This window comes from Drosophila subpulchrella, chromosome X, assembly GCF_014743375.2.
Source record: "Drosophila subpulchrella strain 33 F10 #4 breed RU33 chromosome X, RU_Dsub_v1.1 Primary Assembly, whole genome shotgun sequence".
Taxonomy (NCBI): Eukaryota; Metazoa; Arthropoda; class Insecta; order Diptera; family Drosophilidae; genus Drosophila; species Drosophila subpulchrella.
Window position 1 is genome coordinate 4,295,204 of NC_050613.1, and position 26,323 is coordinate 4,321,526.

Here is a 26,323-nt window from a genome sequence, read left to right on the forward strand (position 1 = left end):
TTCCAAAATCAGCTTGAAAATGAAACGAAATCAACATATTTCACTTTTTTAGGTCCTACCAGTTCGTTCTTGAATTAAGAACATTCAGCTTAAAATAAGAACATTTTTACTTACACGGTTTTTAAGAACGAATGTTCTCAATTCAAGTACAATGTACTTGGTTTTTTCTCTCTGTGTATACATAAAAAAAAAGAAGTTGTCTCCAGTCGGAGTTTATCTTGCTCCGACAAATTCTGCAGTTAAGCAACTAGACCCCCAGCCCACAGGTCCTTGTTATAACAGTTTTCAGTTCACACAAAAAAACAGCATCAACAAGTTTAGTTTTTCGCATTAAATAGACAACGTGTACATTTTCGTCACTTGAATATTTATTGTACTTCATTTAAATCATTTTGTATTTGAATTTTTTTACATACTTTTATGGTTTTTAATTTCATCAGCATAATTTAATAATATATATTTTTTGTATAGTATAATAATATTATAACACGTTTTTCTGCACTGTGCAAATAATTTTCCCATCAATTTCTATTCAATTTGCGAATTTCCTTTAAGTTACTTGCGTGATGGAGTGTTGATATTCAATTATCCTTGAATTCTTTAGTACAGTCTACATTAAATTGTTTTACATTTGATTTCTTTTACCGACTAACATGTTTGTTGTATATTCTTTTTTTGGTTTTCTCAAAATAATTCATGTTTTTAACACTTTTGTAATAGTATAAGCTGTATACACTTATAGTAAATGACTTGAATACATAATAACAAACGCCTCGTTTACACTCTTCACAACTGTATTCATGACCCAGAATTTACATGGCGTTACTAAAAGCTCTGGAATCTTATGTATTAAGCATATTGTTTTGCGCATTCCTGTTCTCTAATCAGTGATATGAGCACTAATTATCCAGAAATTAAAGTAAATATTTGTAGGGCAATGCTACCCACCTGTCGCATGAAGTAGTATATACTTATGTAATTTGTTTAACATACATTAGTTATCGAATTTTTATTATTTTCAAAATGGCGCGGCAGCGGCTTTATCAATCCATAATACCATTTATAGTATTTTCTTTTTATGCTTACCCGATACTCAAAAAATCAATTATTATACAACTAAACAACAGACACCATTTTTGGCTGCCAGATTCCAACTTCTGGCAGCTAACAATTATTATTTGCCATAAACTTAAAATGAAAACCGTCCTAAGTTCTAAAAATTAATCATTAAATTTAAATCACTCAATCAATAAAGAAATTATACATTTCGGACTAATTTTCAGAAATTTAGGAATATATTTCAAAAAATATATTATTTAAACATTTTAAAATACATAATCAACATTTATAAGATTTTATGTTTTGTTAAAGTAAGTCCCAGAAAATAGTGCATGTTTTCGAAACATGCAGATTGTACTCTAAAACAAGAGAAAACGCTATAGTCGATGGCCCCGACTATTAGATACCCGTTATTCAGCTTAAGGGAGTGCGAAAGAGATGGAGAGTTGCTTAAAGCAACTAAGCTTTTTTCACTAACACACCTAGCCTATAGCGCCACCTATCTTCTCCTTATATAGCGCCACTTGGCCTACAGCGCCAACTAGCCTATAGCGCCCCTACCGGCTTGGTGGCGTATTAGTGAAAACAGTTTATATGCTGCATGTGGTAAGCAATCTCGATTGAATTTCAAAGTATTGTTTATTATTTGGTTATAACTTTTTATTGACTGGTCCGAGTTCAATATTTTTTGGCATATATATAGGTATTGATAATAAAACAATATCTTATTTAAATTTTTACAAAGCGGACAGACGGACATGGTTAGATCGACTCGGCAAGTGATCCTGATCAAGAATATACATATATACTTTATGGAGTCGGAAACGCTTCCTTCTACCTGTTACATACTTTCCGACGAATCTAGTATACCCTTTTACTCGACGAACAACGGACAAAATGTATTTTTGGAAAGTACTTTCAAATTGTTGAAATTATATTTCGAAATTGTATCTATAATTCGACCACTTTTTCAGAGCTATAAATAAATCTGAGGAAATCTGATTTGCACTTATCTAATGTTGCAATCTTAAAAAAAAATGGCCAAGTGCCAACGCATATAAAATCAGGTAAGACTTGAATACCACCTAATAACATGTTATTTCATTACTTAAAGTTTTCGCTATATCATCAAACCAGTATCTTATTGTATTTTCGGTTTTTTGAGTACCGGGATAAGTAAAGTCGACAGCCGCGCTAGCTATATTTATTTAAGATTTATGTTGCGTCAAGGATCCCATAAATATGTATGGGAACATTTAGTATAAGCAATTAAAAGATATTCACCATTGATTACTAAAAACATTCGGAACTTTTTCTTGCGATTTGCGTTAAAGTAATTCATATCTTGCCTTCAAATTTTCTTGTAAACTCTTAATAAACTATTCTTTTTGGCATATTTGACTTACAACAACGTTAATACAAAAAAGTAAATGTACATAAAAAACAACAACAATACAATTTTCCTCCGCATTTACTACAACTTCTTTGGTGTTGTTCTAAAAGCTGCTATTATATTTTGACAACAATTTTGGAACTATTGCTGCCGCTGATTTACTTTTTTCATTTCTTTATTTTGTTTTTTAACTCTTTAATTGCTCGGCTCGCATTAAGCAAAGTTAACGGTGGTTTCATGTACACATTTTGTACGCACGCCCTACACTCGGCACATTGTTCCTATTTGTCTATATGTACCCCTCGACTCGTAATATCTATGCAAAATTTTCTATGATTTGCTTAGGTTTTCGTCATTTATGTAACTCTCTTCATTTGGTACAACATTTGGTACATATAGTTTTACAGTTTAGGTTTTGCTTGTTAATTGAAGTAGTTGAAAAATGTGTTTTTAGCATAGAAAGCACAAAGAGAATTCAGATATCCCATATAAAGATTGTTTACCAGCAAAATGGGCTCGACAGTAAGTAGCTAATTCATATGCACAATGAAAATAGAAATATACTTAGATTGTAATAGTTCTTCGATAAGTTATCTTTTTTCGATTCATATAAAGGTATTAGTCGCGAACAACCAGGATTTCATCTTAATTTGATTTTCTAATCATTTGTTTTTATAAGGTTAACGTGTTCGAATGGAACAGTAATTTGATCTTAAAGATGCGGGCCATCACGGTTCACTCCCATCGATGTTGGCTTTAAGTTGTTAGTGTTATACAGCATAGCTCGATTTCTGCGATTGTTTGGGCGGGCAGCTCAATAAATTTCTAGTCAAATAGAGAAAATTACTAAGTAGTCATAGGACAATGTATATTTAAAAACGCACAAGGTATTCGCGCAAGTTGGCTTAGTTTTTGAAATAACTTAGGAGATATAATTACGGAAAATCCAAACTTGACGACTTAAAGTTTTGCAACATCAGTAATTTTAAGAATTTCCCTTTATAGTGGCGATTTTCGAACTGTGTTTCATTTTCACTGCACATAAAGTTGGGGCTCGTGAGTTCTGGCATGTACGCGTGAAATGAAACGGTTTTTCTTTTTGGAAGCGAAAACAATTTATTGCAAATGAACTCATTTGAAATTAAATGGGAACTACTTGCGCAGCAACTTGTGCATTTATTTATCAAAGGGTATTTCTTTACATTTTTTGTGGGGTAATCCGAGGCATGGATGAACATACAGGAGTATTTATGTAGGTCATACCACACCCGGGGTAATACTTTGTACTACTAACCAAATAAATCATCATGGGTTTTCCAGTTGGCAAAGGGCAACACGTGCTCAAACGGATCTACATCACAATTTCAAATAGTATTGGTTGGTATTGTCCCCATTACTGACCGTTAATCGCAGGTATTTCTAGCTCAAGGCACCATGAAAATAATGCGGGTATTTCAAATAATAACTCACCTTTTAACAACTACTCTCAATACATTTTCTCTCAGGGTACATTTTCACAAATTTTCTGGTATAACTATGACTTTTCATGTTATAAAGTCATTGCTATCGCAGGCATTTTGCGAAGATTTACGTTAAGACTGACTTTATTATTTAACTTTGGGTCTAGTATTCTCGAAAGTGGCTATAACTTGCATTGTTACTGCTTAGACTTTGAAGAGGGCTATATAGCTTTGAATAACCTTTGGAAAGTTGATTCCTATACGCTGAAAGATCATATACATTGTATACATTACAGTATGTCTGCCGCCGAATCTAAGCTCCGTTTATGTTTCGATTTTACAACTGATCGGAAGGCGGCATTAACTGGAGTCAATACAACTGCTAGCACATTGTTCTACATTTCATTTAAATTCTTTCTGCTGTCACTATTTTTTTTGTTCGTAATTCTAATGAGCCACATTAGCCACCTCGTTTTGTAAATAAGTATGTACGTCTGTAGATAAAGTATATATTTTTTGTAGCATTCATAGACCGTTTTCCGTTATTTTATATTGAAATTTTCAGCAATAAACCACAGTGCCTCGTTGGTGGTTTCAAGAACATGAGAAGCATTTAACATTTACATATACACTCAATTATTTAAATACTTACATTTACATAATATGTTTGCATGTACGTATTATAATAGATACTCCGTATAATAAACTTAGCTACCCAGACCTTACTTCTTGTATGGCTTCCTTTTCAGCAACTTGTTGACCACCGTCTTGAACAGATTTGGCTTTATTCATAAGTATCCCAATGTGGCATACGTCTTCACGAAGGTGCCGTCGTTCGTGCTGACGTTCCTGTGGAGGATGTGGAGTGAAAACCGGTCTTAGCCAGGATTACGGGGTGAATCTGATAGCTTTATACTAACTCGTCTTCCCAGGGACACACCGCATTGTGATCGGCGTCGATGCTGCTTCCGCCAGCCCTATCGCGCGACTCCTTATCCTTTTCGTCCTGCGAGCTAAGTTTCTTGCCCTCCGAGTTTCGTTTCTTGCGCCGCTTGCGCGCTTCTTCGTTGCTGGATGTGGGCGTGGCCGTAGCCGATACGGAGGCGGAGGCCGAAGCCGAAGCCAACACCGCGTCCCTGCTGCTAGGAGGAAGGGGCGGTGGCTCGAACGGCTCATCGTCCACCGTGTCCACGTCCAGCTCAGCCAGCGGTGCCATGGAGGGAGCCGGGGTAGGTGCAGGCGGTATATAGCCCACGTCTATGCTGTCAAAGTCGTCGACTGCGTCCTTGGCATCGCTGCCAAACTGCAGACCCTCCTGGTACTCGTCGGTGGTGGGTGAAAGCTCGTCCAAAACCGGCGCTTCTATTTCGGCAGCCTTTTCCGTTTCATCCTCTAACTCTGGATGCTCCTCGGTGGTGGTGGTGTTTATCTGTGCTGTACACCCCCCTGTATCTGCTGCTGCTGGCTCAGAAGATACGGATGTAGTTGCTTCTAGCTCCAGGACTTTAATGGTGGGCGGACTTCCTGGTTCTGTGTGGACACTACTGCCCTCCTCGATCAGTTCAATCTGGACTTCTTTGACTGTGGTCACCGTCACCGGTGCCTTCTTCACTGGCTTGGTTTGGGTTGAGCAGGACATTTCCGCGGTCCCTGTCGAAGTGGCCGCCGCCTGATCCTCGCATTCTCCCGGCACCGGCGTAATCTTTGTAATGGGCGGCGGGGTCTGCGTGGGGGTGGGTACTATTAGGAGCGGCAACTCCGATGTCGAGGAGTCGCCAAGGGACAACTGGTTGAGTTCCGCCTCCAGTTCCGCATCGATATCAGAACCAGATGGTGGATCCTTTGTGATGGCGCCACTACCGTAGGCAGCACTGCGAGCCTGCAGCGGGGTGGAGCTACTGGGTGAGGATGTCGTCGTTGGAGCCCGTCCCAGCTGGAAATCCAGAGTACGGCTGGCGGGCAAACAAAAAAACCTTTAAGTATTCGATGTACCATATCATCATGAAGCCCCATGGTTACCTTGGAGTAAATGAGACTGAAGCCCGACGCTGCTCTGGAAAGTTGGGAATCAGACGCTTGATACCTGCCTCACCACTGTCCACGGTGTTCTGATGGCGAATACCCAAATTCCGCTGCATTCGGTCATTCACATCGCTGTTGTCCGAGGAAGTGCTATGCGCAAAACGTAATTAATGTAGTTAGTTGCTGTTGATACTGGAGGTGAAACTGGTAAGCACCTACCTATTCAACCGCAATGGCTGCCCGGTGGAACTTGAGATCTTCGACGGTCCTCCTCCTCCTGTGGCCGTAGTGGGAGCCGGCGGCTCTGTGGCACTATCCGATTCCCAGGGACACACGGATAGCTTTAACTGCGCTGGCGGCGGCGGGACTGGTTCGGCTGGTTCGTCCCAAGGACAGACGGCACTGCTGGCCGCCACAACCAGAGCTGTGGACGACGACGTGGACTCCGTTGTCTCAAGGGCGGTGGTCTTCGTCTTTGGCGTTTCTCTGCAGGGCAATATATATGCATACACACAGGCATTATGGTAGTTTCCAAATAAATCAGTTTCTATACATTTAGACGGTGGTTAAAAGGAATGCTGGTGTTTAACACGTAGACTTACATATATGCATATGTACAATTGGTAACAGAAAAGGGGTAAGAGGCTCATGGGAGAAGCATCCGGAAACGAACAGTCAAATCGGCCATTTATTTTATGTCGAAATAGTTATAGAACACACACAATATAACAACAGCAAACATTCGAGCATAGCAACGATTGAAACTATATTCGGAGACAGTTGATAAGAAAGTCAAGAAAAAGAGGCGAGGCGAGGCGAACAGGACCGGTGGTGATTTAAAGAATCCGAGGGCAACTAGAAGTTCTCCTGACAGATGACAGAACAGCAAGTGGTAATGCCAAAGTCGAGGACCCCGACTTTCAGATACCCGGTACTCCACTTAAAACACAAACTTGGCAAGAATACTGATTGCTGAAGTCGACTTGAATGCAAGCCGCATCGGACCTATCAATATCATAACATATCACATACACTAGAAAGTTGGGTTTGAGTCTGTGGTGACGTCAAGCAAAAAGACCCGTTGATGTTAAAGAATTCGCGAGTACCTTTAATTGTTCCTTTGGCCAACAACGCTCCCAATCTTGTTCAAAGAAATTGCTCAACGACATCAGATGTATTAAATGTTATTGCTTTTTGATTTTAAATTGAGGGCTTCGACAACCAAATTGAAAAAGTCATATTCTCGACCAAAAAGTGTGCCGTCTGACCAGCTGAAGAATTCGCGGTATAAGCTTTCACTCTTGAAACTTCGCTGAATACCCTAATGTGTGATTGTGGTAAAAATCTCTACAAGTGCACAATTTGAAAAACAAATTTGAGACACCAAAGCAAGAGACATATTTGGTAGTACCTATAAATAAACTGAAAATTATAAAAATTAAAGATAGTGTGGAGTACCGTTTATAATGAAGGTTTTGCGGTGGTGAAGTTAGACAAGTAAATACACAAAAGACTTTTATGTCGCCCATTCCCCCGGCAATTGAAAGACATTTTCTCACTTTAACTATTTAAAACTGAAATTAATTTGTTTTTACAAAAACAGATTATGCTTTACATTTGGTTTAACTAAGGAGATCTTTTCATGAATTCTTTACTAAAGCTGGGCTTTCTGGTCACTTTAAAGAAATTAAAGGTCTCATAGACCAAAGTTAAGCATTCTTCTTTAAACCCTTACTGAAAACCCGTCTTCAAAAATGGGTAGAAAAGGCGACAAGACGATAGAAACATAAGGAAAACGTGAGTGTTGGAAGGTTGGGTCTAGGGCATAGATCGAACGATAAACACAAAAAAAATAGGAAGAACACTAGCATTACGTTTTAGGATTGGAAAGTTTTTTATTTAGTACAAGTGGTAAGCGTTTCGCAAAACCAATGAATAAACATGTCTTACGGAAGTGCCTGCAAACTACTTTCGCGATTCCCGTAGGCCGCATAGATCCCAACATCCATGACCGCCATGTGGCGCTGTGGCATATCGCCTCGATAAATTGAATCGCTACTGCAGTGCGTGTGTGACGTATGACATATATATGATATAATTAATTGTTATAGTATCGATTGTTCAACTGGGTTCAAGTTTTTCAAGATGTTTGTTTTCGCTCTAGGGTCTCGTGCGCATTGTGAAACAGTTTGTATTGTATATGTATATGTTGACCAAACCAAAGGCTCTGTTGCCAAAAATAATAACGATGTTTTCTTAGCTTGGCTCTTTCAGGCAAATCAAACATTGCGAAAAATCAGAAAAATTAGCTCGTTCAATAGAATCAATCATATTAAAACGACTTACTCAACACCTCTCTCGGCAAAGGTCTTTACTTACCTGAAGGGAATTTCGCTGAGATTACTCTGGGAATGAGAGTGTGGTACCTTGGAGCCCGAATCCTTGTTCACCCCGATCACGGCCAGTTCGTGGGCGGAACCCGTGAGACTGCGATCGCTGCCACGGCGCCGGGCCAGGCTTCCGGGCGGTGGTGCCTGCATCATGGAACAGCTGCCGGAGCCAGTGCCACCAGCTCCTTTGGCCGCATCCCCCAGGTTTGGCTGGCTGCTCAGGGCGGCTGTCATTTTCTTCTTGGCTCCGCTAACGCCGCCAAAGTTAAAAAACCGCTTCTTGTACGACGGCTGAATGCCGGTGTCTAGCAGACGTTTGTAGTGCTCGGATCGAATAAATCGTGGGTAGCAGTCCTTCTTCAGCAGCAGCATGTATATGTGCTCCGAGGCCGAGTCAAAGGTGAACCGCGATGGGTTTTTCAGGCCCCGGAGAACGCTCTCCATGGTCTTGCCGTCAATGTTTATCTCGCACGGTGCTCCTGGCTTTAAAAACTCTCTGAAAAAATATGTATTTAGATATATAGATAGATCTAACAACCAAATGCACAGCGGCTACGCACTCGTAGATTTCGTTGACCTTTCGTGCCACCTGAGAGTGAGCGGAGCGGCGCAATCGATTGACCGCTATCCAGAAGCGGATGTTTTCGTGCGAGTACTCCTTCTCCAGGAAGCCGGTGAACTCCTGTAGGCCTGTGGGATCGGAGACGAGCTCCTCGATGGAAATGGCCCAGCGCTTGACGCGCTTCTCTGTGGGAATGTCCACAAATGTGTTGTTCAGCTGCCAAAAGGCAATATCCTCGGTCACCCACGGATTGGAGGGCAATGCCGGCTGCAGAAAGAAATCGTATTCGGAGAAGGTCTCCGAGTAGCAGACGAGCGACTCGCAGGCCTGCGACATCTTCATCCGTGTCCGATTGAGCGACTTGCCCAAGTAGTCAACGTCGCGCTGCATGTCATCGACAGTCTTTTTTTTATTGGGCTTGAGGCCCTGACGATCGCGCGAAGGCACTGGACAGGGCTCCAAGGGAGTGAACTGGCCAGGTGGTGGACGGTGAACTCTCCAGTAAGCTCGTTCCTGCGAGTCTCCCACGATCTTGTCACCCTTCTTGCGCTCCTTGGCCAGGCGCACCTGCTCCTCGGCCTGCATCGAGATGAAGTCCCACTTGCCCTTCAGGTTCTTGTGCAGCGAGGCCAGTGCCTCGGCCTCGTAGTCCTCCAGTGCGTGCCGCTGCTTGTTGCGCAGCGATCGTTTGGCCAAATAGATGGCATACTCCACATTATCCGGCGCCTTGTGCTGCCAGGGCCAATAGTAGGGTGTCTGGAACCGATACAGCGACGAATCGTCCTTCACGGTCAGCGTCTTTGAGTCGTTGACCGGAAAGAAGTAGCCGTGCAGACACAGTTGATTAGCAATGTTCAGGGCCTCCGACTCCTCGATTTGCAGGCGGTCCATCAGCCATTCAATTAGATCGTATCCTACAAGCAAGGCAAAATATATTTAAGCAATGGGTTAAAAGGGCTCATATATGTATATACACTGTTAATAAGCTTTCTAACGCGCATTAAGACCAGGTATAAATGACAACGTACCCATAAACGCATATGGTATGGATGTGAGGAACATTTTCTGCTGCCGCACGGGCACACCGTGTTCCTGGTCCTGCATCTCACGCACCAGCATTTCCATCTAAAAAATACAAAAATTCGAAATGTTGGCCAGCACTTGAGAACTCAGTTGACCCACCTTATCGAAGGCCATGGGTCGCGATAGCTTCTCAATGGCCTGCTGCTGGTTACCACTGCCGCCACTGGAACCAATGAGTCCACCGCTCGACCCAGTGACGGAAATGGAGCCGTGGTGGTGGGCTTGTGGCGCTGTACTCGGTGCATTGGTCGGATGCGGTTGCTGTTGCTGCTGCTGTGGGGCATGCGGATGCTGGTGGTGGTGCTGCGGGTGGTGGTGACCCACCGAACTGCCGCTAAAGGCAGTAGCCGCCTGGGTTGTCGCCGATATGGCCGTGGCGGTGGAGGCCAGGGCGGGACTGCTGCCGCTATTGGCGTTCCCACTGCTGCTGCTCGTGGCCGTGGCAACTGCGCTGGTGGCGTTGTTGTTGCCTCCGGCCGATGGGGATAACTGTTGCATGGCCTGGAGCACGGCATGCGGCTGAAGACTCAGACTGGTTGGCTTGCTGGGCAGCGGCGACGCCTGTGACTGTGACGATGGCTGCGGGTTGGGAGTGGTTGCCCCCGGTCCAGAGGGTGGTGCGGAAACGATCACGGGCACCAGGGCAGCCGACTGATTCCGGAGCACCAGCTGCCTATCCCTATCCGGCGGCACTCCGCCGGATGGTTCCATGACCGCTGTGCCCGCTGATGTAGCGGCGGTTTTGCTGCCCTCTCTGGCCCGTCGGCCTTTTCCTCGTCGTCGTCCTGCTCCTCCTCCTCCTCCTCTTGGTCCTTACTGATCCGCTGAGAACAGTTTGGTTTGGGTGGTATATATCAAAGTTGCTTTGTTCGGATGTATGCTTTCATTTACAAGCTCTATTAATATCTTTTCGATTCATGATCATTAACGATGCTTATAACCGCTAAGTGAAATACTCGGTGAAAATGTCCAAATTTGATTTGATTGCGTTATTCTCGGTTGCAGTTATCCGAATTCCATCATGTCCTTGTGTATGGAAATATTTGCTAGAATAACAAATAATATGTTGTAAATAAATCTTACGTTCATTATTTTTAAACACAATAATTTTCATTAAGACAAATTGATTGCTTTTGACAAAAACAGAGACCGAAATTAATGATTCTTTTTAATCGAAAAAAATTGCACACTTATAATAATCCAAGATACAAATGTCAAACACCAAAAAATTCAACACGCTCAATCTTTGAATTCCCACCATGTAAAATTTATATTTATACCCGTTACTCGTAGAATAAAGGGTATACTAGATTCGTCGAAAAGTATGTAACAGATAGAAGAAAGCGTTTCCGACCCCATAAAGTATAAATATTCTAGATCGGAATCACTAGCCGAGTCGATCTAGCCATGTCAGTCTCTCCGTCCGTCCGCAAGTTTGTTTCAGCAGGGATTGAACCAAAAAAAAAGTTTGCCACGCCCACTTTAACGCCCACAAACTTCAAAAAATATCTCGGATATCTCGGAAACTATCAAAGATAGAAAATTGGGATTATAGATTTCGATTCCGTAGCCTTGTATGCAGCGCTAGTTTGTTACGCTTATATGCCACGCCCACTCTAACGCCCACAAACCACCTAAGCCTGTGGCGCCCACAATTTTTATGCTAGATAAAAAATTTAAACTGAAATGTATTAACCTCGTCAATACCTATCGATTGATCCAAAAAAATGTTTTCCACGCCCACCCTAACGTCCACAAACCGCCGAAGCCCTTGCCGCCCACAATTTTCATGCTAGAAAAAAATTTTAACTGAAATGTATTAGTCTCGTCCATACCTATCGATTAACCCAAAAACAAGTTTGCCACGCCCACTCTAACGCCTATAACGCTTAAATCAGTCTACCGCCCACATAACCATATATTGAGATCGCGGGTAGGTGGCGCCTTTCAATCTCGCTTTGCTGCTTGCATATCTCCAGCTAGCTGCAGAAAGAACGCTATAGTCCAGTGCCTCGACTATCTGATACCCGTTACTCAGCTAAAGGGACCAAAGAGAGATGGAGATATGCAAGCAGTAAGGAGAGATTGTAACGCGCTAGCTAACTGCGATCTCAATAATGGTTAATTGGGCGGCAGAAAGATTTAAGCGTTATGGCCGTTAGAGTGGGCGCGGCAAACTTATTTTTGGGCAAATCGATAGGTATCGACGAGACAAATACATTGTGGGCGTTAGAGTGGGCGTGGCACATTGACGAAACAAACTTTCGCTGCGCAGGAATCTCTAGAATCTGCATACCTAATCCCAGAACCCACTTTTATAGTTTCCGAGATCACAGACGGACAGACTGACAGATCAACGATCAACAAAAAATATAAAATAAATTCTGCTTCGTTGTTTTTGATCATTATCATTTATATTCTGGGGTGTTGCAATATTTTTATACCCGTTATCGTAGAGTAAAAGGGTATACTAGACTCGTCGGAAAGTCTGTAACAGGTAGAAGGAAGCGTTTCCGACCCCATAAAGTATATATATTCTTGATAAGCATCACTAGACGAGTCGATCTAGCCATGTCCGTCTGTCCGTCCGTTTCTACGCAAACTAGTCTCTCAGTTTTAAAGCTATCGGGCTGAAACTTTCCCAAAAGTCGTATACCTTTAGTAGTGTGTAAGTCGGAACCAGCCGGATCGGACAACTATATCTTATAGCTCCCATAGGAATAATCGAAAAAAAAAATTTTTTTAAATTATATCTTTGGTGTTTTTTAGCTTACAACCTCCTAAGCTTGGAAATAACATTTCTTAATTAGTTTTGAATTTTAAATTAAATTTGATCGAAATCGGAGGACTATATCATATAGCTGCCATAGGAACGATCGGAAAATTAGTGGGAAAATAATATGAAACAAACTATAGCTTCGGTGTTTTTTTAACATATTATCTAATACTATTGGGAATATCAATTTTTGTATTTCTAAATTTAATAACTATAGCTGCAAGGGTATACAAACTTCGGCTTGCCGAAGTTAACTTCCATTCTTGTTTTTTAAATAACTTTTGAACGGAGCATTGGACTTTAACATATGAGGTGTCGTTCGACGTGTATAGCCGGAAGCACTCATTCCCAACCGGACCCAACGGCTCCAATATTCTAAATTTTCACTTTTACACTTTCACCGCTCTTTCTCCCAAATCAATTAAGATTTCTAAGGTCTTGGTATGCAATCTTCTTAGTTTTTGCGATACCTTTCGATTGATGCTTCATACGTTACTATCAGACCATCACAGCAGATTTTCAATTTTGCGGCTATATATACATAGTAGTCGCCTTCGCACACTCTTCGTCAATACGAGGAGTGCCGTCCACAGTCATTTTTTCGATAATTTCTATGGGAGCTATCCTATCCGATATATTACAAGCGATCACAAGAATACTTTTGCGAATGTTTCATCCGATAGCTTTAATACTGAGAGAAAACAAAGAGACTAGATTGGCACGTCTAGTGATGCTGATCAAGAACGTTGCAAACTTTCTGACTCAAATCATAATACCCTCTGCAAAGGTATAATAACACTATATACACCAAAAATTCACCTCGATAGCTGCCAAAAAATCTTATTTGCTTTGAATCGCCATTTTGAATTGTGTTCACCAAAAAGTTCCCATACGCAAGGATTCTGACAAAATGGAGGTCAAAGTTGGAAAAAAGATGTTTTTACTTTATTTGAACCGCAATTACAGCAGAACGGATTCCTGGTTTGTTAGTTGGTCAAAGCATTTGAAATGTGTTACTCTTGATCTTTTGAACTACGTACTCAAAATGATTTTCGTTAAAGGAGTCATAAACGAAAGAAGACATAGTAATAGACACACAGCTGCGGTCAACATAGAAGTAGTGCCAACATCCTTTATATTTAAAAGGTAGTTGTTGTAATTATACCCGTTACTCGTAGAGTAAAAGGGTATACTAGATTCGTCGGAAAGTATGTAACAGGCAGAAGGAAGCGTTTCCGACCCCATAAAGTATATATATTCTTGATCAGGATCACTAGCCGAGTCGATCTAGCCATGTCCGTCTGTCCGTCTGTCCGTCTGTCCGTCTGTCCGTCTGTCCGTCTGTCCGTCTGTCCGTCTGTCCGTCTGTCCGTCTGTCCGGATGAACGCTGAGATCTTGGAAACTATGAGAGCTAGGCTATTGAGATTTGGCGAGCAGATTCCTGAGCTTCTTACGCAGCGCAAGTTTGTTTCAGTAGAGTGCCACGCCCACTCTAACGCCCACAAACCGCCCAAAACTGTGGCTTCTACAGTTTTGATGCTAGAGTAAAAATGTAAACTGAAATGAACTGTTCTCATCAATACCTATCGATTGACCCAAAAAAAAGTTTGCCACGCCCACTTTAACGCCCACAAACCGCCTACAAACTTCAAAAAATCGTAAATATGAACGCGGATATCTCGGAAACTATCAAAGATAGAGTATTGGGATTTCAGATTTAGATTCCGTAGCCTTGTACGCAGCGCAAGTTTGTTATGCGAATATGCCACGCCCACTCTAACGCCCACAAACCGCCCAAGCCTGTGGCGCCCACAATTTTTATGCTAGATTAAAAATTTTAACTGAAATGTATTGGTCTCGTCAATGCCTATCGATTAATTCAAAAAAAAATTTGCCACGCCTACCCTAACGCCCACAATGCTTAAATCTGTCTTCCGCCGGTAGGTGGCGCATTTAAATCTCGCTTTGCTGCTTGCATATCTCCATTTCCCTTTGGTCCCTTTAGCTGAGTAACGGGTATCTGATAGTCGAGGTACTCGACTATAGCGTTCTTCCTTGTTTTATATTTTATTGCTTATAATCATACTATTGGACGAACAACAAGCTATATTTATACCCGTTACTCCTAGAGTAAAAGGGTATACTAGATTCGTCGGAATGTATGTAACAGGCAGAAGGAAGCGTTTCCGACCCCATAAAGTATATATATTCTTAATCAGGATCACTAGCCGAGTCGATCTAGCCATGTCCGTCTGTCCGTCTGTCCGTCTGTCTGTCCGGAGAAACGCTGAGACCTCGGAAACTATGAGAGCTAGGCTATTGAGATTTGGCGTGCAGATTCCTGAGCTTCTTACGCAGCGCAAGTTTGTTTCAGTAGAGTGCCACGCCCACTCTAACGCCCACAAACCGCACAAAACTGTGGCTCCTACAGTTTTGATGCTAGAATAAAAATTTTAACTGAAATGTATTCTTCTCATCAATACCTATCGATTGATAAAGTTTTCCACGCCCACTTTTACGCCCACAAACCGCCCACAAACTTCAAAAAATCGTAAATATGAACGTGGATATCTCGGAAACTATCAAGGATAGAGAGATTTAGATTCCGTAGCCTTGTGCGCAGCGCAAGTTTGTTACGCAAATATGCCACGCCCACTCTAACGCCCACAAACCGCCCAAGCCTGTGGCGCCCACAATTTTCATGCTAGATACAAAATTTTAACTGAACTGTATTGGTCTCGTAAATACCTATCGATTGACCCGAAAAAAAATTTGCCACTCGAACGCCCATAACGCTTAAATCTGTCTACCGCCGATAGGTGGCGCATTTCAATCTCGCTTTGCTGCTTGCATATCTCCATTTCCCTTTGGTCCCTTTAGCTGAGTAACGGGTATCTGATAGTCGAGGTACTCGACTATAGCGTTCTTCCTTGTTTTTTCTTCTTTCGTTGTAACTCCCTTGAAAAAAAGTTCTAAAATTATTTTGAGTACGGGGCTCAAAAGATTGAGAGTGACACTTTTCAAATGCTTTGACGAACTAGCAAACCAAGACTCCGTTCTTCTCAAAAATAGCATAGAACTGTTTTTTCCAACTTTAAACTCCAATTTCTCAGAATCCTTGCGTAGGGAAATATCTTGGAGAACACATTTTATAATTGAAATTCAAAGCGAATAACATTTTTCAGCAGCCACTAAGGTAATTAAATAAAGATCCAATATTCCAATTTTGTGTAACAGACCTGTCCTAAAAATCTGGAGAAAAAACTGATTTTGCTCACTAAAGTGAACAGTGATCCAACACTAATTACTACTAAACTTAAAAGGTGTCTGTTTCAATGTTAAATACCTATTTTAATTAATTAATCACGACCTTGAAGCCCCAAGCATAAAACCCCGCAAATCAAAAAACAACCGTATCTCATGAAATGCGCATCCCTTTAAAGACCTAAAGGTCAAGCTACTTGTTTACCGCCAGTATACATTGTTTGTATGTACATATGTACAGTGGTTAACACGCCTTCTTAACAAACTTACAATGTTTCATGATTCGGTCGGGTTGGCTTTCCTTTTCCTTCCGTTAAATGTGACGCCCCCTGTTTCGCCGCTGAAGCCCTTCTGGCGCGCCCTCTTCTCGCCCAGCTTCCTTTAGCACCCACCGCAAGATGTTGAATTGATGCTTAAATTGATTGGGACTCCTTTTATTTCTTCTTTCCATAAATAGCACGCTTTTGTGGCCTCCAAGTGGCTAGTTTTCAGGGTCAGGTCTTTAAAGGTGGTGTGGGCAGGTGAAAACCTACAAGAGACGTACGAAAAAAAGTTCATTAATTTAAATGCAGTTCCTGTTTACACACATCATGTTTTAATTTAGTTTAGTTTTTTTACAATCTGGTATACATGGAAAGACTTTTCATTTTAATCCAAATCAAAAAGCTTCAGCCTGTGCGATAAAAACAATCTGTCCATCCGAACAAATATATGTTTTTATAGTTTGAATGAGATTTTTTGGGTTGTGATAGAATAAGTTAACTTTATCCTATAGCAAGGGTATTAAAATTGGCTGGCCCAATCTAGCTTCTATTATCGTTGTTTGTTTGTGCGTGCTGGCCGCGAACTTGTATAACCATTTTGTCATTAACACACGCACTTTGCCCTACCGACCTTTTTCCGTTCTAGTAAAGTAGAAAGCGAAGTAACCCTATACTAAAATATGATAGCAAACTAAATACTCGCTAAAAAGTATAAATCAAAAGTATCATAATTATGTTCGAAATACCACAGTAAATTTAAACGCCTCTCTCTAAACATATAAATACAATGGATATTGACTTTATTCTTTAGTAAAAATAAACCGTTCATGTAAATATACATTTTACTTGTAAATTCCAAATTGATTTTGATATTTTTGTATGTGTTGTGGAGTTGAACCGCTTGCGTGCGACTCCAAAGTGCCAGCTTTACTGGGCGTCATTTAAAAAGAACAAGGGCTGCCTGCCTTCCGAGTCTTCGGATTACATTGGCGGAAGTAAGGGTTGTGACACCAATATGACAACTATAAGTTGTATGGTAACATCGCCCCTAAGAACTTGTCAATGGTAGGGGTGGTGGTGGCAGCGGCGTTATCGATGAAGATTTTAGATGTCCCATCGATTGCATTACATCTGTGCTTTTTATTTTTTAAGATCGAAATTTTAGCTTCAAAGCCATTCCCAACACATAATTCCTGCGGTCTTTTACGTTTTCCCATTGTCAATCTAAGCATCCGCAGGGCAATTTCAATCAATATTTCACTGTTTCCGCATCGATTCATTCATTTGTCAATCGAGCAGAGCTCTGGGTTCAAGCAAAGCATTAGAAAGCCCCTGCGCAAAGAGTTTCTGCTTCTACCTAGCAAATTAAAAAGGATTTAATTAAGTTATGTAAGATATGCGCGTACTTAGCGAAGGCAAACATCTCAAACGGCAGGCAGGACTGTGTGCACCTACACTTTCATACACCAATTTAATTGGTAACTTGGGGACTTTCCGGAAATCATCGGGCTTTAAAATTGATTATCTCATCGCTTAGTTCCGGAAAATACTTGAAGTTCCTTCGACTTAAGTGAGAGAACGCGAATTCGGGATGTTCAATGATATAACTTAAATTTATATTGTTTACCGTTTAATCAGAATTGAAGTATTACGTAAGTTACATTTTACCTAGAATTCCTCTCTGTTTTCCCCAATACAGCCTTTATAATACTGGAGTTATGTGACATGTCTTTTTTAAACAAATAGAAAACAAAAAGGAGAAAATTGGGTCACATTGTTTATTGTTATTGACCAGAATTAAGGTATTAAAGGGGTTTACGGGTTTACGGGTTTACGGACTTCCTGTGCAAGGGTCCGCTGAGTGGGAAAGTTTGCTCTACTATATTTAATTTGTTTGGCGAGATTTGCTGTTCTAATTTTGATAAGTAGCGCTGATTTTGCTGGGCTTTGTTCCCGCTGCCGATACATTTTCCGAGCACCGCCCACCCAACGAACGTCCTCTGCCGCCCCCCACCCGCGCCGTGGCCCCCCCTTTTAAATGTGACTTTTGTCATGCATTTGTCGCAGGCGGCTGCCCTTGTCGTTGTCGTCGTTACTGGGCCGGAAGTTGGTTTCAAACTGTTGGCAAATGAGTTTCCGTTTGCGAGGGAGGCTTCCTGCCCTCCGCATTGTTGTTGTTGACTCTTTGGCTGCCTCTACGTTTCCTCCTTTTTTTGTTCATCGGCCGTTACATACTCGCACAGTAAGCAGAAGTTTATTAATTTGCCGCACATCGGTTTTGTCCACATTTTATTGCATGTATACGTGTGTTTTTTATTTTTGTACTTCCTAGTATATTTTATTTGTTTAGAAAGTTTCAACCAGGGCTCCATATTGCAATTTCCTGACTCTCGGTCTTCCTTATTAATATGCCACTGGACTTTTGTTCTAGGTTTTGCAACAGATGAAAAATCGCAGAGCTCGATAAACAAATATTCGTTTCGTTTGTCTGTCTACACTTGTGGACCTCTTAATAACCGATTGAACAAATAAATAATGACTTAATAAGCTACATGGCAAAAATATTTATTAGACCGGGCTATGAGATTAAACAAAAACACTTCTTGGCTAGGTTAAGAACTATAGTTCAGTATACTGACGATACCATCATCATACAAAAGTTTAGATAAGCTTTAGAAGCTTTTTTCTTGCAGCTTGTCGATTGAGTAAATATTAAAATGAAGTGTCGTTCGACACGTGTTTTTAGCAAGAATACAATTATGCGACCCTTTTACCTAAAGTCTTGCAATACTTTAAGTTTATGCAATACCTTGCAATAACATAAGATATACATATATAGCATATATACAGTTGCATGCAAAATAATAGTAGTGGCGCAATAAGAAATGATTTTAAAAATTTCCTGAGGCATATCATGACTTTTCTTTTAATTTATAAAGTATATATATTATTGACCAGATTCACTAGACGAGCTTAGCTATGTCAATCGGCCTGTCCGTTTCTAAACAAACTAGTCTCCCAGTTTTGAAACTATCGGGATGAAACATACTCAAAAAGTCTGATCGAGCCGGATCGGACAACCATATCCTATAGCTCCCTTGGGAATGATCGGAAATGTAATAAAAAAAATATTTCTTGCTTAGTGTTTTTTAATCATATCTCTTCTACTTAAGGTACAGTGTAATTTAGAATAACATTTTTGTTTAATCGGACGACTGTATCATATGAGTTGCTGCCATGGGAACAATCGGAAAATAGCTTCGATGTATTTAATCATATTTTCTTTTACTCTGAATTTCAGAAACTCCAATTATTTTATGTAAACATCGGACGACTATATCATATAGCTGTCATAGGAACTACTGATATATTTATATACAAACCGCCCGAATAGCATAGCTGCAAGGGTGCATAAACTTCGGCTTGCTTTGGTATACCCGATACTCGTAGAGTTAAAGAGTATACTAGATTCGTCGGAAAGTATGTAACAGCTAGAAGGAAGCGTTTCCTACCCCATAAAGTATATATATTCACGATCAGGATCACTAGCCGAGTCGAACTAGCCATGTCCGTCTGTCCGTATAAACGCTGTGATCTCGGAAACTATAAAAGCTGCAATTCTAAAATTAGGCATGCAGATTCTATAGATTCCTGCGCAGCGCAAGTTTGTTTCGTCAGGGTGCCACGCCCACAAACGGCCCAAAACGGTGGTTCCTACAGTTTTAATGCTAGAATACGCAGCATGTTCCACATTCGGAATTGCGCTCTTTGTACTGGTACTGGCAGCTATGGGTTCCGTCTTCTGGGTACAGGGTTCTGGGAAATTGGGCCGTAGATTAGCCCTGCTCCACCTCCATCTGCATCTGCATCTCAGCCCTTTCCCGACGGACGCCTCCTTTGATACCCTCGATAGGGCACCAGCAACTCCCCTGCTCTAATTTAAGGCTCAGATTTAAATAAAGATTACACAGTTTTATATCTTTAGCTGGATTTGCAGTAAGCTTTATAAACGGTTATTAGTAGCAGCACTTTTAGTTTTAGAGTAAAGATTAGTTCAAGCACTTAAGCTTATACAGTCATTAAAAAAAATGCAGATTTCAAAGCGTAGGGCTAATGAAACAATCGATAGAACTATCGAAACTAATGATAACTTTAAAATAAAGTATTTTTAGCATATTTCCTATAAACTTTACTCCTTAAGGCATTATTTTATTTTATTTTATTCATTTTCAGTAAAATAAAAATAAGAACTGAAACGCCCATAACGCTTTAATCTGTCTGCGCATTACAATCTCGCTTTCCTGCTAGCATATCTCCATCTCCCTTTGGTCCCTTTAGCTGGGTAACGAGTATCTGATAGTCGAGGGTCCCGACTATAGCGATCATCCTTGTTTTATTTTCCTCTCCTTTCAAAAAGTTCAAAGACTACTATTATTTTGATCGCAGCTGTTAGTATAAGAATTAATCAGACGGTCTCCCCAGCTCCGATTTTCCAAAATTCGTTTTATACGTTTACCCCAATTGTATTTAAACCAATCGACTTAGGGTCGACAAAGGTCTTAGTAATTTGAAGACAATAATAACACCTTTGACTATTTCAATTTTGCGGCTATATACAAAATATGTACATTGTACATAGTGATATGCATAGTTTTTCGCAGAGTTCAAGTTTCTTATATGAAACATTTGTTTGCAATTTTAATGATTTCATGTCCCTAAAATAGCATGTAGATACGCACAAACAAAATTCAATGTTTTCCAAAGTTAAGGAATCTCAAGGGATATACAGTATAAAGGTTTAACCAAAATCGTTTTTGAAAAATGAAAAAAAACTTGAAAATCGAAATACAAAAAGGTTTGTCCATAATTTTTAAAAGATGGTATTTAGACAAATCATGTTAGAAAGGCGTACAAAGTATTTTGAAGTAACTTTCTAACGACATGTATAGCACAAGCATGTGCTTTATATGTTCACAAGTTACGGGCGTACGACGTTTAGCTATTTATTGCTGTCTTCCTGCCAAGCTAACGAGTTTTTACAAAAGTAGTAGAACTAAAGTTTCTTATATTAAGCTGTTTAGAATTTTCAGGACCCTAAAATAACGTTTTTTTCATTTTGGGAATTCTTGTTTTGCGTATTACTTTTGAACGGAGCACCCGATGAGAATATAACTTATGATCTTGTGCATTCATCCCAAACGGCCCCAACATATAACATTTTCTAAATTTTCACTTTTACACCGGTCCTTCTCGCAAACTAATTGATTTTTTTTAAGTCTTGGAATGCAATCCATTTAGTTTTTGCGATTCCTTTCGATAAATGTATCACTCGTTATCAACTACCACAGTAGATTTTCATTTCTTTGTGTACAGTAGTCGCCCTGCACACTCTCGTGGTGCGCTTCGTCACTACGTGGACTGCCGTCGACAGTGATAATCTTGCCAACTTAACAAACTCGTAAACAAGGCCGAATTAACCATGAAAAAGTACATGTACTCTTGTAGTCTGGGGCACACACAGCACAAACTCGGGATGCAAATTGACTTTGAAGAAGCATTTAGTCGGCTCTAGCGGGGCAGCTTACGGTACTGAGTACTGAATGCTGGGGAATGCTCAAGATGCCTATGGCTCGCTGTGGTAGGAGCTTATCTTTGCATTGATATTGATTACCATCCCGTGCAGTGCAGTGCGCACGGCGTAGTTGATGCGATTACAGCTGGCTGCTGTGCTCTTGAGTTGCCATAAGCAGGGGCTTTGTTAAAGGATTACTTTAAGATGCCCCATTGTTTACGTTCTTTTGAGGATTTAATCTTCCCACACATTACTTTGGTCAAGGCCACCGAAACACTGACGCCCACGCCCACCTTGTTTCTCCAGCTGCACCAGTGCATTAGGACTATGCCTAGGTACTTTCCTAATAACTGATGAAATCAGATCTTTACATTTGCATCTTAGGCAAGCAAAAGACGGCAATCACAATGGATCCGCCTACGATGTATTGTGAAAACATTTATCTCAAAACAAAGTCCAAAAAACTGTAATACTTGATTTATTAAGTTTTGAAAAGCCCAGATATTCTATTATTTATTTTATCCGACAAAGCTACATCAACTTGAATGGACATAGTCATAAGCATATATTCAGAGATTTCGACATCGATTGTAAACAACTAATTTAAATACACTTTCATTTCAACTAAGAACTAAATGTTAAAGTGCAAACCGATGCTAACTACCGGGAAATGTTTTGAAAAAATGTACACTCCTTTTTTAATTCTAATGGTCACCTGATATGGGCGGCAGGCACTATTTTAGCGAACCCGGCTGTCTGCACATGAATATAATTGCGATCGTTCCGCCTTTTCCATCATGATCTGGCTGAGTAATTACGCCGTAAATGCGAAAATAACAGTGTGCAGTGAACACTCGGGCATCATCACTTCCACGTTTGTATTTGGTGTGTACATATGTACTTGCTGCCCAGGGCAAAATTGGTTTGTTCTTTTTCAATATTCGGACATAGCTAAAACGCAATCAAGCATATTTTCTTGGCTTAAAATGCGTTATTTAATGTACTAAGTATTCCTCTTAATATAGAAATATGACTTGACATTTTTCCTGGATTCAATTAAAATTAAAGAGCAGTTTCTAGATCGATCAGACGTCGAAACATTTTCAACCAAGAGACCACATGCACTCACACATTAGGAAATTTGTTGAAATACATTTCACGTGCGTACGAAAAAGAAAAGATAAACAAAACCCGGGAAGACGATCAGAGTGGTCAATATCTAAAAGAGACGATAAGGAGCAAAGACGCTAGCAGCGAAATTTGTAAAATTCAGATATTTTTTCTTACTGGGGGAAAGTGTTTAAAAGTATGCAGCATTAAGTATAAGTGCATTTAGTCCAGAGCTCCGATGGATTAATTGCATACTTTCAGGCAGCCTTTTAGCTGGTTTCTGTGGTGGTTTCTTAAGTTGTGGATTTATCTGCGCAGGAGATTATCGAAAACTACTGACGTTTATGACTTGTTAATTCAATTAAGGACTGCCCAAACTAATATTTAAAATACCACATAGTGCTCGGTAAGTAATTGGTTACAATGTTTAAGCCCTTGAAGCATGGTAAATGCTATTTTTCGTGCTCAAACTTTTAGCTAGCTGATACCTGTAAGTTTCGACTAAAGGCGGGCTATACCTATCAGTAGATTTGGCTGTTGATGGTTTTTCGATTTGAGCTGACGTAAGCAAACGTTGATCACCCTAGCGAGGCCCCACTGTCGATCGAGTCAACAAACAAACAAACATTTTCACAGACTTTCTGGCCAACCAACACCACTGTGGGAGGGGGGAACACGAGCTAATAAACTAAAACGGTACAGTATCAGAGAAAGTGCGCCTATGGGCGGACTGTGTGTGTGTGCTCGGGTGAGGGTGCCCGTGCATATGTGTGTGTGGGCCAAGAGAGCGAGCTTTGATAGGCGCAAAGATAGCACACACTCACACACTCTCTCTATGGAGGGGCGTAATTGATGATGATTTTCCGAGGGTGTCTGTGTCTGTGCGAGTGTGTGCAACAACAATATCAACAACCAGAACAACAACATAGGCCGAAAACTTTGCGCAAAACAGTTACATATTTCACTTTGGGAGTTACAGTGTGCCTGCGATTGCGATGCTCTTTTTTGACCAAACCACCTCTGCTCCGAAATTCGTTTGCAGTAATGTACAATAAACAAAAGCACTGTGTACACAAATTTCCGTATTTTTATACAAGTGTAGTGTGTATACATATATTCGGTGGGCAATTAAATATTTACGTCCGCGAGCAGCTGGTTCGCAACTTCTCCCGGAACTCTCACTCTCTTCTCCGCACACCATATTGTGTGTTGGTGTGCACATGCACACACACACACACACACACACACAGCAGCGTCTGGGTCAAGTGAAAATGTATTATTTGGCACTTTTCATATTTTCCCCATGCAGACGATCCGACTTTTTTCATCCATCACATGAATTTCCACATATTCACTGTCAATGCTAGCATAACTAACGGTGTTCGCACTTTCGCACACAAACAAATACATTTTTTTTTCTTTGCTACCTTATTGCGCTGCCTTTCCTTGGCTTTCGCTTTGCGCTTTTCCTTTTCCTTTCTATGTGTGGCCTTCTCCTTCGGGGACTCTCGCGATTTTCTAAAAGAAATCGTTTTTGGTATTCCCTTTCGTTGCACAGCACTCTCACCGAAATTGATGGGAAAAATAGGAAAAAATCTCACTAAAAAAAAAGGCATCACATCTTTTCGAATGCACCAGCCACACAACAACACTCGGAATCGATTCGAATGCGATTGCGATTGCGATTGCGAATGCGAAAATGAACAGTTAGCTGGGGCTCCTGTTGTTCCGTTGCGCCCGCCAGTGGCTATATTTCCATGCTGCTCGATGCGATGTGCCTGTGCTCCCTGAACCCAAAAAACACCGTCAGCGCGAGCAAACGACGCACGCACGACAAGGACGTCCGCCGCACACGATACTTTGAGCCAGTGTCCGTATGTGGGAAAATGGAAAATGGATTTTCCTGCTGTTCTCGGCGACCCGAGTCGCCAGTCGCCAGTCGCCAGAGAGCAGCGAGAGAGCTTGTCGCCTGCCTCGGCGAGAGCGCCAGCGCCAAGTTTTCGGTTCGGGTGAAAAAGCTGCGGTCAGCCCTATGGCAACGCAGTTGGGAAAACAAGTGCCCGCGGCCCCCTGGAAAGCGAAGGGGCCCGCGAACTTTGGCACTGGAAGGGGAAGTACTGGCACGAAACCACAGCTCCTTTCGACTATCGCTTTTCCGTCCATCTCTATAGCGCTTGTAATACTCGTTGCTCGCCCTAATTCGGCCGTTAGTTGTTTGAATAGTAACAGTAGAGAGAAATATAGTTTTGACTTCTGGCTAATGGGAATCACAGTTGGTTAAAATAATCGTATAAAGGACATATCTTGAAGAGTTAGCCGTATAACAACAAGAAGATCAGATAATGTCTTCTGTAATAATGTCATAGCTATCAAAAATTCTGTTTTTTCTTTCCCAATATAGTTAGTTAGTTAGAAAACGTAAAAAAGCTACACTTTTCAGCGAGTTAAAATATCAAGAAACAATATAGTCGAGTGCCTCGACTATCAGATACCCGTTACTCTGTTATAAAGAATAGAATTATAAGAGTAACGTTCCAGAGCATTTATATTGGCTCTGAAAGAGATTTTTAAAAAATGGTTAAACTTGGCTGCTTGGGGCCCCTAGAATGCGTTTTAAAGTTCTAAAAATGCCGACTTTTGGTGGTTGCGGCGCCAAAGTTCATTAAAAAATCACAAAAATTTGTATTTTTCTTTTGTGTGACAACTTTACATCGAAATGAAATAAATTCTCATCTTATTTCGACTTAAGCAATGTTTAACTTTGCCCTTAAAGTTATGCTGTATACTTTCGTAACTCTTATGTGAGAAGGGCGCGAACAAAAATTAGGGGAAAGTGTAGCCTACTTTTGGGCTGTCACAAATTTAAAGTAAACGAAGCAAGAGGAGTACGAAATGCAAAGAGCGAATCCCGAAAACTTAAAATTAAACGTAATTTTGACGTTAAATGATAAAAACAAAAACATAATTTTTATTCGATTACGTATAAATTTACCTTTTAAAAGTCTCATTTTTAAGCAATAACTTTAAAAATATGTTTTTTATATATTATATTACATTTATTTTAACCTACAAACATTTTTATGAAATTTTCATCACCACATTGCCGATATTCAATACTTGGGCACCGTTACTTATTCTGACTAGAGAAATTTTGCCATCCTTGCCATTTGAAAAGAAAAGCTAACGTGATCTTCAAAAAGTACGCAACGAAAAATTTGTTTTGAAATCCGACATAGCATGTCTGTAGCTTTGGTAGTATAGCTATATATAGCTTTTCCCGCTACGCTGACGTATTTTTCGTATATTGGGCAATTTTATATAAGTGATCCCAAGTCAACTGGATACGCACAAACTGACATTTTCACGAA

The 26,323-nt window shown here is 40.7% G+C and overlaps 1 protein-coding gene across 3 annotated transcripts; it reads right to left on the reverse strand.

Annotated features, from left to right (window-relative positions):
* Positions 1-363: 363 nt before the first annotated feature.
* Positions 364-24,946, reverse strand: LOC119558357. 3 transcript variants are annotated; one of them, XR_005220184.1, is made up of 12 exons: positions 24,383-24,946; positions 16,281-16,539; positions 10,069-11,015; positions 9,915-10,011; positions 8,885-9,800; positions 8,314-8,820; positions 7,885-7,992; positions 6,154-6,420; positions 5,932-6,084; positions 4,833-5,864; positions 4,565-4,761; positions 364-3,277 (listed from the first exon to the last, which is right to left on the reverse strand). XR_005220184.1 is itself a non-coding variant. In XM_037871861.1 (11 exons), the coding sequence occupies exons 3-11, from the start codon at positions 10,678-10,680 to the stop codon at positions 4,701-4,703; spliced, it is 3,753 nt and encodes a 1,250-aa protein (XP_037727789.1). In that variant the 5' UTR covers positions 10,681-11,015; positions 16,281-16,539; positions 24,383-24,946; the 3' UTR covers positions 4,402-4,700. The 3 variants fall into 3 exon arrangements, 2 of the variants coding, with proteins under 2 accessions (XP_037727789.1, XP_037727790.1); XM_037871861.1 differs by lacking the exon at positions 364-3,277 and having other exon boundaries at positions 4,402-4,761; XM_037871862.1 differs by lacking the exons at positions 364-3,277; positions 7,885-7,992 and having other exon boundaries at positions 4,402-4,761; positions 24,383-24,937.
* Positions 24,947-26,323: the final 1,377 nt, after the last annotated feature.

Coding starts and splice junctions, on each gene's coding strand:
- LOC119558357 (XM_037871861.1), bottom strand. CDS start 10,680: ATGGAACCATCCGGCGGAGTGCCGCCGGATAGGGATAGGCAGCTGGTG. Junction 10,012..10,068: donor GACCCATGGCCTTCGATAAG/GTGGGTCAACTG, acceptor TGTATTTTTTAG/ATGGAAATGCTGGTGCGTGA. Junction 8,821..8,884: donor AAGGTCAACGAAATCTACGA/GTGCGTAGCCGC, acceptor ATATTTTTTCAG/AGAGTTTTTAAAGCCAGGAG.